Source organism: Ambystoma mexicanum, chromosome 13 (genome assembly GCF_040938575.1).
Source record: "Ambystoma mexicanum isolate Mex_15411 chromosome 13, UKY_AmexF1_1, whole genome shotgun sequence".
NCBI lineage: Eukaryota > Metazoa > Chordata > Amphibia > Caudata > Ambystomatidae > Ambystoma > Ambystoma mexicanum.
The window spans coordinates 836,773,214-836,791,303 of NC_090938.1; the positions used below are offsets into that span (position 1 = coordinate 836,773,214).

At 47.3% G+C, this 18,090-nt stretch overlaps 1 protein-coding gene across 1 annotated transcript in view; it reads left to right on the forward strand.

The window, feature by feature from the left end:
• LOC138522090 (uncharacterized) overlaps nucleotides 1-17,863 on the forward strand; it is a 40,961-nt gene extending 23,098 nt beyond the window's left edge. Inside the window, exon 4 of the mRNA XM_069635339.1 lies at nucleotides 12,689-17,863. Within this exon, the coding sequence (XP_069491440.1) occupies nucleotides 12,689-13,047 (359 nt within the window). The 3' untranslated portion in view covers nucleotides 13,048-17,863. The remainder of the gene's footprint in view (nucleotides 1-12,688) is intronic.
• Nucleotides 17,864-18,090: the final 227 nt, after the last annotated feature.

Below are 18,090 nucleotides of genomic sequence, written 5' to 3' on the forward strand. Positions count from 1 at the left end.
AGAGGACACTCCGCAGAGCCTTACGATGAGTATAACTAGATCACCTGATGAAGGCCTGAATGCTCTACACCTGGAGTAGAGTGTGCATGATAACCTATACAGCAGCATGCACACTTGAGGCTCTAATGCCAGAGAGGACACTCAGCAGAGCCCGACGATGAGTATAACTAGATCACTTGATGAAAGCCTCAGTGCTCTATACCTGGAGTAGAGTGTGCATGATAACCTATATAGCAGCATGCACACCTGAGGCTCTAATGCCAGAGAGGACACTTAGCAGAGCCTGTCGATGAGTATAACTAGATCACTTGATGAAGGCCTCAATGCTCTACACCTGGAGTAGAGTGTGCATGATAATCTATATAGCAGCATGCACACCTGAGGCTCTGATGCCAGAGAGGACACTTAGCAGAGCCCGACGATCAGTATAACTAGATCACTTGATGAAGGCCTCAATGCTCTACACCTGGAGTAGAGTGTGCATGATAATCTATATAGCAGCATGCACACCTGAGGCTCTGATGCCAGAGAGGACACTTAGCAGAGCCCGACGATGAGTATAACTAGATCACTTGATGAACGACTCAATGCTCTACACCTGGAGTAGAGTGTGCATGATAACCTATACAGCAGCATGCACTCCTCAGGGCTCGAATGCCAAAGAGGACACTAAGCAGAGCCTGACGATGAGTATAACTAGATCACTTGATGAAGGCCTCAATGCTCTACACCTGGAGTAGAGTGTGCATGTTAATCTATATAGTAGCATGCACACCTGAGGCTCTAATGCCAGAGAGGACACTCCGCAGAGACTTACGATGAGTATAACTAGATCACCTGATGAAGGCCTGAATGCTCTACACCTGGAGTAGAGTGTGCATGATAACCTATACAGCAGCATGCACTCCTCAGGGCTCGAATGCCAAAGAGGACACTAAGCAGAGCCTGACGATGAGTATAACTAGATCACTTGATGAAGGCCTCAATGCTCTACACCTGGAGTAGAGTGTGCATGTTAATCTATATGGTAGCATGCACACCTGAGGCTCTAATGCCAGAGAGGACACTCCGCAGGGCCTTACGATGAGTATAACTAGATCACCTGATGAAGGCCTGAATGCTCTACACCTGGAGTAGAGTGTGCATGATAACCTATACAGCAGCATGCACACTTGAGGCTCTAATGCCAGAGAGGACACTTAGCAGAGCCCGACGATGAGTATAACTAGATCACTTGATGAAGGCCTCAATGCTCTACACCTGGAGTAGAGTGTGCATGATAACCTATACAGCAGCATGCACACTTGAGGCTCTAATGCCAGAGAGGACACTCAGCAGCGCCCGACGATGAGTATAACTAGATCACTTGATGAAAGCCTCAGTGCTCTATACCTGGAGTAAAGTGTGCATGATAACCTATATAGCAGCATGCACACCTGAGGCTCTAATGCCAGAGAGGACACTTAGCAGAGCCTGTCGATGAGTATAACTAGATCACTTGATGAAGGCCTCAATGCTCTACACCTGGAGTAGAGTGTGCATGATAATCTATATAGCAGCATGCACACCTGAGGCTCTGATGCCAGAGAGGACACTTAGCAGAGCCCGACGATGAGTATAACTAGATCACTTGATGAAGGCCTCAATGCTCTACACCTGGAGTAGAGTGTGCATGATAATCTATATAGCAGCATGCACACCTGAGGCTCTGATGCCAGAGAGGACACTTAGCAGAGCCCGACGATGAGTATAACTAGATCACTTGATGAACGACTCAATGCTCTACACCTGGAGTAGAGTGTGCATGATAACCTATACAGCAGCATGCACTCCTCAGGGCTCGAATGCCAAAGAGGACACTAAGCAGAGCCTGACGATGAGTATAACTAGATCACTTGATGAAGGCCTCAATGCTCTACACCTGGAGTAGAGTGTGCATGTTAATCTATATAGTAGCATGCACACCTGAGGCTCTAATGCCAGAGAGGACACTCCGCAGAGCCTTACGATGAGTATAACTAGATCACCTGATGAAGGCCTGAATGCTCTACACCTGGAGTAGAGTGTGCATGATAATCTATATAGCAGCATGCACACCTGAGGCTCTGATGCCAGAGAGGACACTTAGCAGAGCCCGACGATGAGTATAACTAGATCACTTGATGAAGGCCTCAATGCTCTACACCTGGAGTAGAGTGTGCATGATAATCTATATAGCAGCATGCACACCTGAGGCTCTGATGCCAGAGAGGACACTTAGCAGAGCCCGACGATGAGTATAACTAGATCACTTGATGAACGACTCAATGCTCTACACCTGGAGTAGAGTGTGCATGATAACCTATACAGCAGCATGCACTCCTCAGGGCTCGAATGCCAAAGAGGACACTAAGCAGAGCCTGATGATGAGTATAACTAGATCACTTGATGAAAGCCTCAATGCTCTACACCTGGAGTAGAGTGTGCATGTTAATCTATATAGTAGCATGCACACCTGAGGCTCTAATGCCAGAGAGGACACTCCGCAGAGCCTTATGATGAGTATAACTAGATCACCTGATGAAGGCCTGAATGCTCTACACCTGGAGTAGAGTGTGCATGATAACCTATACAGCAGCATGCACACCTGAGGCTCTAATGCCAGAGAGGACACTTAGCAGAGCCCGACGATGAGTATAACTAGATCACTTGATGAAGGCCTCAATGCTCTAACCCTGGAGTAGAGTGTGCATGATAATCTATATAGCAGCTTGCACACCTGAGGCTCTGATGCCAGAGAGGACACTTAGCAGAGCCCGACGATGAGTATAACTAGATCACTTGATGAACGACTCAATGCTCTACACCTGGAGTAGAGTGTGCATGATAACCTATACAGCAGCATGCACTCCTCAGGGCTCGAATGCCAAAGAGGACACTAAGCAGAGCCTGACGATGAGTATAACTAGATCACTTGATGAAGGCCTCAATGCTCTACACCTGGAGTAGAGTGTGCATGTTAATCTATATAGTAGCATGCACACCTGAGGCTCTAATGCCAGAGAGGACACTCCGCAGAGCCTTACGATGAGTATAACTAGATCACCTGATGAAGGCCTGAATGCTCTACACCTGGAGTAGAGTGTCCATGATAACCTATACAGCAGCATGCACACTTGAGGCTCTAATGCCAGAGAGGACACTCAGCAGAGCCCGACGATGAGTATAACTAGATCACTTGATGAAGGACTCAATGCTCTACACCTGGAGTAGAGTGTGCATGGTCACCTATATAGCAGCATGCACACCTGAGGCTCTAATGCCGGAGGACACTCAGCAGAGCCTGACGATGAGCATAACTAGATCACTTGATGAGTGTAACTAGATCACTTGATGAAGGACTTAATGCTCTACACCTGGAGTAGAGTGTGCATGATAACCTATATAGCAGCATGCACACCTGAGGCTCTAATGCCAGAGGACCCTTAGCAGAGCCTGACGATGAGTATAACTAGATCACCTGATGAAGGCCTCAATGCTCTACACCTGGAGTAGAGTGTGCATGTTAATCTATATAGCAGCATGCACACCCGAGGCTCTAATGCCAGAGAGGACACTTAGCAGAGCCTGACGATGAGTATAACTAGATCACCTGATGAAGGCTTCCCTCAATGCTCTACACCTGGAGTAGAGTGTGCATGATAACCTATATAGCAGCATGCACACCTGAGGCTCTGATGCCAGAGGACCCTTAGCAGAGCCTGACGATGAGTGTAACTAGATCACTTGATGAGTGTAACTAGATCCCCTGATGAAGGCCTCAATGCTCTACACCTGGAGTAGAGTGTGCATGATAACCTATATAGCAGCATGCACACCTGAGGCTATAATGCCAGAGGACCCTTAGCAGAGCCTGACGATGAGTATAACTAGATCACCTGATGAAGGCCTCAATGCTCTACACCTGGAGTAGAGTGTGCATGATCACCTAAATAGCAGCATGCACACCTGAGACTCTGATGCCAGAGGACACTTAGCAGAGCGAGACGATGAGTGTAACTAGATCACTTGATGAGTGTAACTAGATCACTTGATGAAGGACTTAATGCTCTACACCTGGAGTAGAGTGTGCATGATAACCTATACAGCAGCATGCACACCTGGAGCTCTAATGCCAGAGAGGACACTTAGCAGAGCCTGACGATGAGTATAACTAGATCACTTGATGAAGGCCTCAACGCTCTACACCTGGAGTAGAGTGCATGATAACCTAAACAGCAGCATGCACACCTGAGGCTCTAATGCCAGAGAGGACACTAAGCAGAGCCTGACGATGAGTATAACTAGATCACCTGATGAAGGCCTCAATGCTCTACACCTGGAGTAGAGTGTGCATGATAACCTATATAGGAGCATGCACACCTGAGGCTCTAATGCCAGAGAGGACACTTAGCAGAGCCTGACGATGAGTATAACTAGATCACTTGATGAAGGCCTCAATGCTCTACACCTGGAGTAGAGTGTGCATGATAATCTATACAGCAGCATGCACACCTGAGGCTCTAATGCCAGAGAGGACACTTAGCAGAGCCCAACGATGAGTATAACTAGATCACTTCATGAAGGCCTCAATGCTTTACACCTGGAGTAGAGTGTGCATGATAACCTATATAGGAGCATGCACACCTGAGGCTCTAATGCCAGAGAGGACACTAAGCAGAGCCTGACGATGAGTATAACTAGATCACTTGATGAAGGCCTCAATGCTCTACACCTGGAGTAGAGTGTGCATGATAATCTATATAGCAGCATGCACACCTGAGGCTCTGATGCCAGAGAGGACACTTAGCAGAGCCCGACGATGCGTATAACTAGATCACTTGATGAAGGCCTCAATGCTCTACACCTGGAGTAGAGTGTGCATGATAATCTATATAGCAGCATGCACACCTGAGGCTCTGATGCCAGAGAGGACACTTAGCAGAGCCCGACGATGAGTATAACTAGATCACTTGATGAACGACTCAATGCTCTACACCTGGAGTAGAGTGTGCATGATAACCTATACAGCAGCATGCACTCCTCAGGGCTCGAATGCCAAAGAGGACACTAAGCAGAGCCTGGCGATGAGTATAACTAGATCACTTGATGAAGGCCTCAATGCTCTACACCTGGAGTAGAGTGTGCATGTTAATCTATATAGTAGCATGCACACCTGAGGCTCTAATGCCAGAGAGGACACTCCGCAGAGCCTTACGATGAGTATAACTAGATCACCTGATGAAGGCCTGAATGCTCTACACCTGGAGTAGAGTGTGCATGATAATCTATATAGCAGCATGCACACCTGAGGCTCTGATGCCAGAGAGGACACTGAGCAGAGCCCGACGATGAGTATAACTAGATCACTTGATGAAGGCCTCAATGCTCTACACCTGGAGTAGAGTGTGCATGATAATCTATATAGCAGCATGCACACCCGAGGCTCTGATGCCAGAGAGGACACTTAGCAGAGCCCGACGATGAGTATAACTAGATCACTTGATGAACGACTCAATGCTCTACACCTGGAGTAGAGTGTGCATGATAACCTATACAGCAGCATGCACTCCTCAGGGCTCGAATGCCAAAGAGGACACTAAGCAGAGCCTGACGATGAGTATAACTAGATCACTTGATGAAGGCCTCAATGCTCTACACCTGGAGTAGAGTGTGCATGTTAATCTATATAGTAGCATGCACACCTGAGGCTCTAATGCCAGAGAGGACACTCCGCAGAGCCTTACGATGAGTATAACTAGATCACCTGATGAAGGCCTGAATGCTCTACACCTGGAGTAGAGTGTGCATGATAACCTATACAGCAGCATGCACACTTGAGGCTCTAATGCCAGAGAGGACACTTAGCAGAGCCCGACGATGAGTATAACTAGATCACTTGATGAAGGCCTCAATGCTCTACACCTGGAGTAGAGTGTGCATGATAACCTATACAGCAGCATGCACACTTGAGGCTCTAATGCCAGAGAGGACACTCAGCAGAGCCCGACGATGAGTATAACTAGATCACTTGATGAAAGCCTCAGTGCTCTATACCTGGAGTAAAGTGTGCATGATAACCTATATAGCAGCATGCACACCTGAGGCTCTAATGCCAGAGAGGACACTTAGCAGAGCCTGTCGATGAGTATAACTAGATCACTTGATGAAGGCCTCAATGCTCTACACCTGGAGTAGAGTGTGCATGATAATCTATATAGCAGCATGCACACCTGAGGCTCTGATGCCAGAGAGGACACTTAGCAGAGCCCGAAGATGAGTATAACTAGATCACTTGATGAAGGCCTCAATGCTCTACACCTGGAGTAGAGTGTGCATGATAATCTATATAGCAGCATGCACACCTGAGGCTCTGATGCCAGAGAGGACACTTAGCAGAGCCCGACGATGAGTATAACTAGATCACTTGATGAACGACTCAATGCTCTACACCTGGAGTAGAGTGTGCATGATAACCTATACAGCAGCATGCACTCCTCAGGGCTCGAATGCCAAAGAGGACACTAAGCAGAGCCTGACGATGAGTATAACTAGATCACTTGATGAAGGCCTCAATGCTCTACACCTGGAGTAGAGTGTGCATGTTAATCTATATAGTAGCATGCACACCTGAGGCTCTAATGCCAGAGAGGACACTCCGCAGAGCCTTACGATGAGTATAACTAGATCACCTGATGAAGGCCTGAATGCTCTACACCTGGAGTAGAGTGTGCATGATAACCTATACAGCAGCATGCACACTTGAGGCTCTAATGCCAGAGAGGACACTTAGCAGAGCCCGACGATGAGTATAACTAGATCACTTGATGAAGGCCTCAATGCTCTACACCTGGAGTAGAGTGTGCATGATAATCTATATAGCAGCATGCACACCTGAGGCTCTGACGCCAGAGAGGACACTTAGCAGAGCCCGACGATGAGTATAACTAGATCACTTGATGAACGACTCAATGCTCTACACCTGGAGTAGAGTGTGCATGATAACCTATACAGCAGCATGCACTCCTCAGGGCTCGAATGCCAAAGAGGACACTAAGCAGAGCCTGACGATGAGTATAACTAGATCACTTGATGAAGGCCTCAATGCTCTACACCTGGAGTAGAGTGTGCATGTTAATCTATATAGTAGCATGCACACCTGAGGCTCTAATGCCAGAGAGGACACTCCGCAGAGCCTTACGATGAGTATAACTAGATCACCTGATGAAGGCCTGAATGCTCTACACCTGGAGTAGAGTGTGCATGATAACCTATACAGCAGCATGCACACTTGAGGCTCTAATGCCAGAGAGGACACTCAGCAGAGCCCGACGATGAGTATAACTAGATCACTTGATGAAAGCCTCAGTGCTCTATACCTGGAGTAGAGTGTGCATGATAACCTATATAGCAGCATGCACACCTGAGGCTCTAATGCCAGAGAGGACACTTAGCAGAGCCTGACGATGAGTATAACTAGATCACTTGATGAAGGACTCAATGCTCTACACCTGGAGTAGAGTGTGCATGTTAATCTATATAGCAGCATGCACACCTGAGGCTCTAATGCCGGAGGACACTCAGCAGAGCCTGACGATGAGTATAACTAGATCACTTGATGAGTATAACTAGATCACTTGATGAAGGACTCAATGCTCTACACCTGAAGTAGAGTGTGCATGATCACCTATATAGCAGCATGCACACCTGAGGCTCTAATGCCGGAGGACACTCAGCAGAGCCTGACGATGAGTATAACTAGATCACTTGATGAGTGTAACTAGATCACTTGATGAAGGACTTAATGCTCTACACCTGGAGTAGAGTGTGCATGATAACCTATACAGCAGCATGCACACCTGGAGCTCTAATGCCAGAGAGGACACTTAGCAGAGCCTGACGATGAGTATAACTAGATCACTTGATGAAGGCCTCAATGCTCTACACCTGGAGTAGAGTGCATGATAACCTAAACAGCAGCATGCACACCTGAGGCTCTAATGCCAGAGAGGACACTAAGCAGAGCCTGACGATGAGTATAACTAGATCACCTGATGAAGGCCTCAATGCTCTACACCTGGAGTAGAGTGTGCATGATAACCTATATAGGAGCATGCACACCTGAGGCTCTAATGCCAGAGAGGACACTCCGCAGAGCCTTACGATGAGTATAACTAGATCACCTGATGAAGGCCTGAATGCTCTACACCTGGAGTAGAGTGTGCATGATAACCTATACAGCAGCATGCACACCTGAGGCTCTAATGCCAGAGAGGACACTTAGCAGAGCCTGACGATGATGAGTATAACTAGATCACTTGATGAAGGCCTCAATGCTCTACACCTGGAGTAGAGTGTGCATGATAATCTATACAGCAGCATGCACACCTGAGGCTCTAATGCCAGAGAGGACACTTAGCAGAGCCCAACGATGAGTATAACTAGATCACTTCATGAAGGCCTCAATGCTTTACACCTGGAGTAGAGTGTGCATGATAACCTATATAGGAGCATGCACACTTGAGGCTCTAATGCCAGAGAGGACACTAAGCAGAGCCTGACGATGAGTATAACTAGATCACTTGATGAAGGCCTCAATGCACTACACCAGGAGTAGAGTGTGCATGATAATCTATACAGCAGCATGCACACCTGAGGCTCTAATGCCAGAGAGGACACTTAGCAGAGCCCGACGATGAGCATAACTAGATCACTTCATGAAGGCCTCAATGCTCTACACCTGGAGTAGAGTGTGCATGATAACCTATATAGCAGCATGCACACCTGAGGCTCTGATGCCAGAGGACACTTAGCAGAGCCTGACGATGAGTGTAACTAGATCATTTGATGAGTGTAACTAGATCACTTCATGAAGGCCTCAATGCTCTACACCTGGAGTAGAGTGTGCATGTTAATCTATATAGTAGCATGCACACCTGAGGCTCTAATGCCAGAGAGGTCACTGAGTAGAGCCTGACGATGAGTATAACTAGATCACTTCATGAAGGCCTCAATGCTCTACACCTGGAGTAGAGTGTGCATGTTAATCTATATAGTAGCATGCACACCTGAGGCTCTAATGCCAGAGAGGTCACTGAGCAGAGCCTGACGATGAGTATAACTAGATCACTTGATGAAGGCCTCAATGCTCTACACCTGGACTAGAGTGTGTTAGATTACCTATACAGTAGCATGCATACTTGAGAGCTCTACTCCTGGAGAGGAAAGGTTGGTAAGACATTATTAAATCGCTAAGCTTTTTTTCGTAGGAGGTGGGTGGGTAAGGGCATATGAGGGGTAGAGGGGTGTGGGGTATAGGGACTACACTTCACGCCTACCAACACTGACCCTATAGTCCTAGTAGACCTTTAAAACCGTACTCTGCTCAATGCCATCAATGCTGCAACACCACTCAAAATGCGCAATGCCAAACCCCATGCGCATCTAAACTCATGGTTTACCCCTGAAATAAAAACCCTACGTAAGAACAAGAGAAATGCAGAATCCTCGTGGAAAAATTCCCCCCTCAACCATTAACAAATACAACTTCATAATAGCATCCAACAACTATAAAAAAGCTATTTTACAAACAAACACCTATAATGATCGAATTAGCAAAGCTAAATCTAGTACAAAAGAGCTCTTCAACATTCTAAGAGAACTAGAATCCCCCTCTCCTCCACCTGACAGTTGCATTAAAGACACCACATGGTGTACCAATATCCAGAAGGCCCTACTCTACAAAATCTCGATGCTACAATCCAAAATAAATTCCCAAAAACTCAGTCTTCTCTCAGACTCCGCTCAACCACCTCCACCAAGCAAAGAGCCTAATTCCTATGAAATGTTCAACTTCTCACCCGTCTCCAGTAAAGAGGTTGAGGACATAATGTCTAAGCTGAAACCTTCAAGATGCCAGGGAGACACTTCCCCGCACCTATCATCCAGGATGCTGCAAAGCACCTTGCACCCTTTATCACAACTCTTATTAACGCTGCATTCGAATCAAGCACAGTCCCAAAAAATCAGAAAGATGCATGGGTTCTACCCCTCCTAAAAAAAAATTAAAAAAAGAAAATTAAAAAAAACACACTAGACCCAAACATCCCTACTAACTACAGGCTTAATACAACAGTGCCATTTCTCTTTAAAAAAATCTTGTGTAGAGCATCCTACAACTCCTGGGCCTTAGACAATCGGGTTTCTGACCATCACAAGGTCCGAAAACTGCCCTAATTGACCTCAAGACTCATATGGACATTTTAAAGGACAATGGTAAACTCACCCTCCTACTACTATTGGACCTCTCTGCTGCATTTGATTTGGTTGACCACAAGGTCATTTGCAACCACCTCGCATCAGCAGCCCACCTCTCTGATAAAGCTAACGCCTGGATTCAATCCTTTCTAAAGAACAGATCCATGAGGGTCTTTGCACCCTGGGCCACCGCCGATCCAGCTCCTGTCACTTGCAGTGTCCCTCAGGTTCTTGTGTTTCACCCACACTATATAACGTGTTTACAAAACGAATGTTCGATGACCCGGACCACTTGGGTGTCATCTACAGGAAATATGCCGATGACACCCAAATACTCAACCCGATCACCGGGGACTACATCATAGATGCCAAAGCCCTCAATGACATCTACATCATCATACAGACCTGGATGGCTAAATATGGACTATGCCTCAATGACGACAAGACAGATTTACTCCTATTGGGCTCCTAACCTAGACTTGACAAACTTGACGGACGATACTCCTCTTTCAACATTGACTGTAATAACATTTCGGTATCTAAGGACGTCAAAACGCTAGCTATTTACCTAGACTCTTCACTCACCCTGACCAGACAAATTAATGCAATAGCCTCTTCCACTGCCTATACATGCAAGTTAATCAACGCATCCAGACCATTTCTCTCTGCAGCTAATTGCACAAGCTGAGCCAGAGCCTTAGTCCTCTCCAAAATTGACTATTGCAATGCACTCTACCTAGGCACGAGTCAACGCAACTTAAACAAGCTGCAAGTAATCCAAAACAATGCCCTCAGATCAGCACTAAACCTCCCAAGGTCTCAACATATCTCGAACATAAGACGCAACACCCAATGGCTCTCCGTTAACCAAAGGATAGAGTACAAAACTCTATCACTTACACATCAGTGCCTTGCCACCCGGGCACCTAGCTATCTGGTTGACAACTTCCCCCGAAACACTACAGCACGTCCCACGAGATCTGCCCAAGCCAATTGCTTAAACATCCCGCTAAACTGTGGAACGCCCCACCTCCCACCTTAAGAACAGAACCTTCCTTCCACCTATTCAGAAACATTCCAAAACTTGGCTCCTCTCGCAAGAACCACAGAATCATTCGACCTTACTCATTTAATTCTACATCTGTCTGCTCCGTCCGTCTGTAATAATCGATCTGCAACTCAATTTCATATGTATCTGTAAATAGTGCGTCTTGCATCATGAGCCCATGTAACTGTAATTAAAGTACCTGTAAGAATTGTGCCCAGATGCCCCAGGGCTAGGTGTGCTATATAAATAAATAAATAAACAAACAAACAAAATAGGGAAGGGGAGTTTGGGGGAACCCCCGAAATATATTTTTAAAAAATTCGATGCCTTTTTTCGGCCAAAAACTTTCAGCAAAAAACTCAGCGAAAAAAAAGCCTGCCATTCTAAGAACATAGAGCCTGGGGCCTGTAACACTTACTCTGCAACTTGGGTCTCTCTTATTAGATGTAGATGAAGCAAAGCCTGACTCCCTGATGAGCCCTAACTTCATGCCTTCCTACGCTTTGATCCGTGTATCCTGTGCTACAAGGAATCTGGGATGGGGGAGGGGCCTTTTTAGCGTCTGTGACATGACAGTAACAAGCTTCAAAAGCTGGTACCGCTGCTTAGTTCAGTGTCCGGGGTCTTTGCCTGATCTCTGATGTTCAATGGATGCGTGTGTGTGAAAGGGGACTGTGCTGGAGAGTGTTACAGGTGAGTGACTTCTCCAGCACATGTGGGCATCTCCTCTATCTTTACTAGTGACCTGCCTACACGTCACGTTTTGGGGGCTATAGAGGTGTGAAGACAGCTGAAAGTTACACAGGGCCGCACGTTGTAGTGTTCTGTTCCCTCCTAGCCTGTGTGGACTCTGGACGTCCTGTCACCCAGACTGTTGGGGAATTGCTTTCCATAGAGCTGGCTTGAGTGGCTGATGGGTTCCCTGGCTGGCATGAGTGGCTGTTGGGGTCCTTGGCTGGCTTGAGTGGCTGCTGGGGTCCCTGGCTGACTTGAGTGGCTGTTGGGGTGCCTGGCTAGTTGGCTTGAGTGGCTGTTGGGGTTCCTGGCTTGTTTGTGTGGCTGTTGAGGTCCCTGGCTGGCTTGAGTGGCTATCGGGGTCTCTGGCTGGCTTGAGTGGCTGTTGAGGTCCCTGGCTGGCTTGAGTGGCTATCGGGGTCTCTGGCTGGCTTGATTGGCTGCTGGGGTCCCTGGCTGGCTTGAGTGGCTGTTGGTGGCCTCTGGGTCTGTGCGCTTGTACTGATGGGCGAGCTCTCTTCCTATGTTCCATGTGTTTCACCATCTTGCCTGCAGGGCATTGCCACATGAATGTTGCTCTTCAGCAGAGCTCGCGCCAAAGGAGTCATCCTCTTCCTGTTGTCATTTCAGATGAAAAGCAAACTCGCCACCGTGGTTGTCTGGTGGCGGCGGTGGTGTTGGTGGTGGGGATAGCAGCAGCAGCAGCAGTGTCCATTTTGGTTAAAAAGAAGCGTCCGCAGCACCAGTCCTTTGAAGTACGACCCTGCAGGGGGTCAAGTGAGGAGGAGGCTGGACAATCCCCGGAGCCGCTACACCCGCACCTGCAGCCAAACGGCGACACCGCTGTGGTCCAAGTCTCCTGTAATCCACCTACAAGTGTATCCACAGGAGAGGAACCTGATCATCAAGAAACTGCTCAGATCTTATTGGAGAGAAATGATCCAGAAGGGAGAAATGTGAGGATTGCGTCTAGTGGGACCCGCATATGATTGATACATGCTCGAGTTAATAAGAATGTATTGGTACCCCTGACCTTTACTCCCCTGAAACAATTTGGACCCATAAGCATTTTGTGTAGTTCTTAGGTTAATAACCTTTTGAAGGGTTGCTTTATGGGACTGATTTCTCTTTCTTCTTCTTGTATCCCATTATTCCATCTTATTTACTAGAAGGGAGGGACGTGAAGCGCATGGGATGGCTATTTCTAGCGTACGCACCATGGCAACTAAACTTTGACGGGGGAGATGTGGCTATCGCTAAATCAAAAGAGAAGAATTCAAGAGCTTGTGGCAATGATTGAGTTTCAAATATCCTGTTTAAAGCCCATATAGATCTATAGGTGGATATATAGATCTGCCTCTTTACTGTTTACCTCAATCCTGGCCTGTCTTGATTTTGGTCCCAATTTACATAAAGGGGCCTCGGAACTCGCCCACGAACGAGCGGCCAAGCTCATTGACTGACACCTCATCAAGGGTACTTGCGAGTTTTGTTTTAAAGGATTTTCAGGAGTGGGTAGAAAGCTCGGGCAGGTTACGCGTTTTCCGGACCGGCCTTAGGAAGGGATTTGGTACAGCTCTGAATGGGCTAATTCTGACTTTATTCCAATCAAAAGCAACACCAGATAGGCAGAAACCCCACTTTGTAGCCAGTCTGGACATGTCATCTGCCTTTGATAGATTGGATCGAGAAAAGTTATGGGGCAAATTGGGTAAATGTGACATTCCCTGTGGCTTATTAAACATGCTCCTATTATTTAATTCAAATAATTAATTGATGGTTAGATGGAATTTGGATGTCTTATTGTCAGGTGATGTGGGGGTGTACGCGGGATTAAGGCAGGGCTGTGTGCTCACCCGCACCTTATTAATATTTCTAGGTCTGATCTTCCATTAAGTGTTGGCAATTTCTTTTTTGCCCACCGAAGATCTGGCGCTTGGAGAGAGGTTGGCTATCTTATGCCGATGGTATAATTGTAATGGATGCGACCCCAGTTGGTCTTCAGAGAAGATTGAGAGGAATTGAGGCAAATGAGGAGGAAACAATCTATTAATTAACCTGTTGAAATCATGTGTTATGCATTACAGCCCCAAAAAAGAGCCCCCAAAAGAAGAGTAGAAATCGGGGATGGTTTATAGACGCAAGAAAATGGAATCAGGAGCTGTGAATGGTGCCGTAGTCAAAGAGAAAAGGTGGGGCAAGGAAAATGCCTTCTTTTCTGTTGGAGGGGGGCTTGACTCAAAGAGGCAATTTTACGTAGTAAGGAAAAGAGTCATCAGCTACTCCTTTTCAACCATGTGAGGGAAGTAGGCCTAAAGGAAGCAGATAGCCAGTTTGTACAAATACTGGCTATGGAAGGTCACAGACTGATTTCGAGAGAATTTTATGATGATTCAATGTATTCATAAATTCAGACACACATCTAAAATCTGTAGGTTCACAAAGAAAAACAACAATTGCACCTTAAATCACATTTAAGCCGTATTGGGCTCGCAAAAGAAGTTACAAACTGTTTTATACATCACAGTTGAGTGAGTGAAGGTTAGTAACATAAGTATATAGTGCGAATTTCAATACTACTTGTGGACTAGTAGTATATTACTGTTGCCATAGTTTGCCATGAAATTTATGTAGTACCCAATGAGTCCCAAAAAGGCTCTCACTTGGGTCTGTGTAGTGGGGGTAGGCCAGTCTTGTACTGCTTGTACTTTACTGGGTAGAGGCTGTATCCTCCCTCCACCTACTTCATGTCCAAGGTAGACCACTGATCCTTGTCCAATCTGGCACGTGCTGGCCTTTATGGTCAAGTGGGCCTTCTGAAGAGCCTGCAACACAATCCCAAGGTGTTTCACATGGTCTCCCCAGGTGGCACTGAAAACTGCTATATCATCCAGATATGCAAGACAGAATTCATCCAACCCATTCAACACTTGATTCACAAGCCTCTGGAAAGTGGCAGGGGCATTCTTCAACCCAAAAGGCATTACCCTGAACTGGTAAAGACCCTCTGGTGTTGAGAAAGCTGTCTTCTCCTTGGCATGTTCTCCAAGAGCTATTTGCCAATAGCCTGCAGTGAGGTGAAATGTGCTGAGGTACTTGGAGGCACCCAAAGTATCCACCAGCTCATCTGTTATAGGCAAGGGGTGTGCATCTGTCTTGGTGACAGCATTCAGAGCCCTGTAATCCACACAGAACTTCAACTCGGAGGTACCTGCTTTTGGAACCAAAACCACTGGGCTGGACCAAGGACTACTAGAGGGTTCAATCACCCCAAGGTCTAACATTTAGTTGACCTCCGTCTTAATGTAAGACAGTACTTTGTCTGACATCCTGTATCCCCTACTTTTGGTAGGTACACTGTCTCCTGTGTCTATGTTATGTTTGCACCAAGGTGTCAAACCAGGGGACTGTGAGAACAGGGGGGGAAAACTGCCCAAGCAAACTTTTCCCCTCTGCTTGTTGATCAGAAGTCAGGTGAGGGGCCACTCGGACACCCTCAATGGAGCTATCTGAAGGACCGCCTTGGAACAGGTCAGGGAGAGGTTCGACTCCTCCTCCTCAACACCTGAAGGCAGCAGCAGTGCAGCGATTTCAACTCTTGGGATGAAAGCCTTCAGCCTATTTACGTGGAACACTTTTGGAGCCTGTCCAGGCCTTCCAAGGTCCACTAAATAGTTAACCTCACCCAGGGTGCTGACCTGGTGTGAAACTGATGAGGGCAGCCGTCTGGTCATACCAGTGTTTCACCAGGGCTTGCCCAGCCTTCAATTTCTCACTAGCCAGACCCATCAGGGGTACCATCCTCTTTCTGAGCCCTAGCACATAGTCTACTACATTTGTAGTGATAGGGGCAATGGGCATCTCCCATCCCTCCTTGGCTATTGATAAGGGTGCCCTCACAGTGTGACCAAACAGAAGTGCAAAGGGGCTGAAGCCAACTCCCTCTTGAGGTACTTCTCTGTAGGCAAACAGTAAGCATGGTAGTAGAAGATCCCATTTCCTTCTAGCAACTATGAATTAGGGTGCAGGGTAGCAGAGGCGTCCTGTGCACAGGAAATGCACCCAAGAGGCTATACATGAAGGTGCAGGGTAGCAGAGCTGTGCTGTGCACAGGAAATGCACCCAAGGGGCTATGTGTGAGGATGCTGGGTAGCAGAGGCGTGCTGTGCACAGGAAATGCACCCAAGGGGATATGCATGAGGGTGCAGGGTAGCAGAGGCGTCCTGTGCACAGGAAATGCACCCAAGGGGCTATGCATGAGGGTGCAGGGTAGCAGAGACATGCTGTGCACAGGAAATGCACACAAGGGGCTATACATGAGGGTGCAGGGTAGCAGAGCTGTGCTGTGCACAGGAAATGCACCCAAGGGGCTATGTGTGAGGATGCTGGGTAGCAGAGGCGTGCTGTGCACAGGAAATGCACCCAAGGGGCTATGTGTGAGGATGCTGGGTAGCAGAGGCGTGCTGTGCACAGGAAATGCACCCAAGGGGCTATGCATGAGGGTGCAGGGTAGCAGAGGCGTCCTGTGCACAGGAAATGCACCCAAGGGGCTATGCATGAGGGTGCAGGGTAGCAGAGACGTGCTGTGCACAGGAAATGCACCCAAGGGGCTATACATGAGGGTGCAGGGTAGCAGAGCTGTGCCGTGCACAGGAAATGCACCCAAGGGGCTATGCATGAGGGTGCAGGGTAGCAGAGCTGTGCTGTGCACAGGAAATGCACCCAAGGGGCTATGCATGAGGGTGCAGGGTAGCAGAGACGTGCTGTGCACAGGAAATGTACCCAAGGGGCTACAAGTGAAGGTGCAGGGTAGCAGAGGAGTGGTGTGGTATGGATCAGAAGAGCAGGGTGAGATGTTCTGTGAAGAGTAGGGTATTGAGCCCCTTCCTGGTGTGTAGGATTGAGGGGGGCATAGTTCTTTGTCTCACGCCAGGCAATGCCTTGAATTCTGGTGCTGCACGGGCCTCTGGCGAGGAGTCTCTCTATCAGGTAAAGAGATGTTTTGGTTGTGGCTGCTTTGTAGGTGATGCAGGCTGCCTTGGACATGATGCCTGCTTGAAGGGGCAGCCAGTGTAGCTCTTTGAGGGAGAAGGCAGATCTTCTTAGTCCTGCGATGATGCTTTCTGCCGTGTGCTAGGCGGCTTTCAGAGGTTGCAAGGTGGCATCTGTGACTCTGCGAGTAGGGCGATGCCACCGTCCAGGACCACACTCTTAACTCTCTGCACATCCCTGAAACACTTCTGTACGAACGTATAAAGCAAGTGGTTTTGAAAAGCACCAGGAAATAAAATATTCTTGACTTGAACCAAGAATTTCCCCAATTTGTGAGGCTTTAGGTCTTTGGGGTATTGTCCACTAATACCTCAGTTCAGAGAAGACTCACAGAGCAGCTACAGTCTGGAGAATTATATGAAAGTTTAATTACATATACATCTCTGCAGACGCTGAAGGATTGTGGAGCCGTCCCATTCAACGTCTCAGCGGTGAAACAGACTCAGGGGGCGGCTCAGATCCGGTCTTGGTTCCACATAAGGTGCTCGCCCAGGTCACTTACGTGCCCTCTGTATATTGATGAAATCTGTGAGCCATATATGCCCTGGGTTAATGCCCTCCATGCACCCTCCCTGTCAAGAGCGTGTGTAAATGTTGGACCTCGCAAAAGCCATGTAACAACATGTACTCTGGGCATTTTATGTTTTTTGTATAACGTTTATTATATTTACTTTTTATTTCAAATGAATGTATAGAAGAGGAAACCTTACTGTAAGGAACTCATGGTGACAACAGTAAAGACGGCACAAGTGATCATAGTTCAAGGGTGTTTATTAAACTGTATAAATGGGTGAGAAAAACGCCTAATCTAAACCTAAACCTAAGATGTGAGCAAACTATGACCATCAAATAATAATAATACAGTCCTAGTGGTGTCTTGTCAAATGGATGCCTCCTGTCCCTCCACTGGACTCTTCCATGACCTCTGTGACTCTCTCTCACTCTCTATTCTCCCCTCTGGCTTGACCCACTCTGCTGGG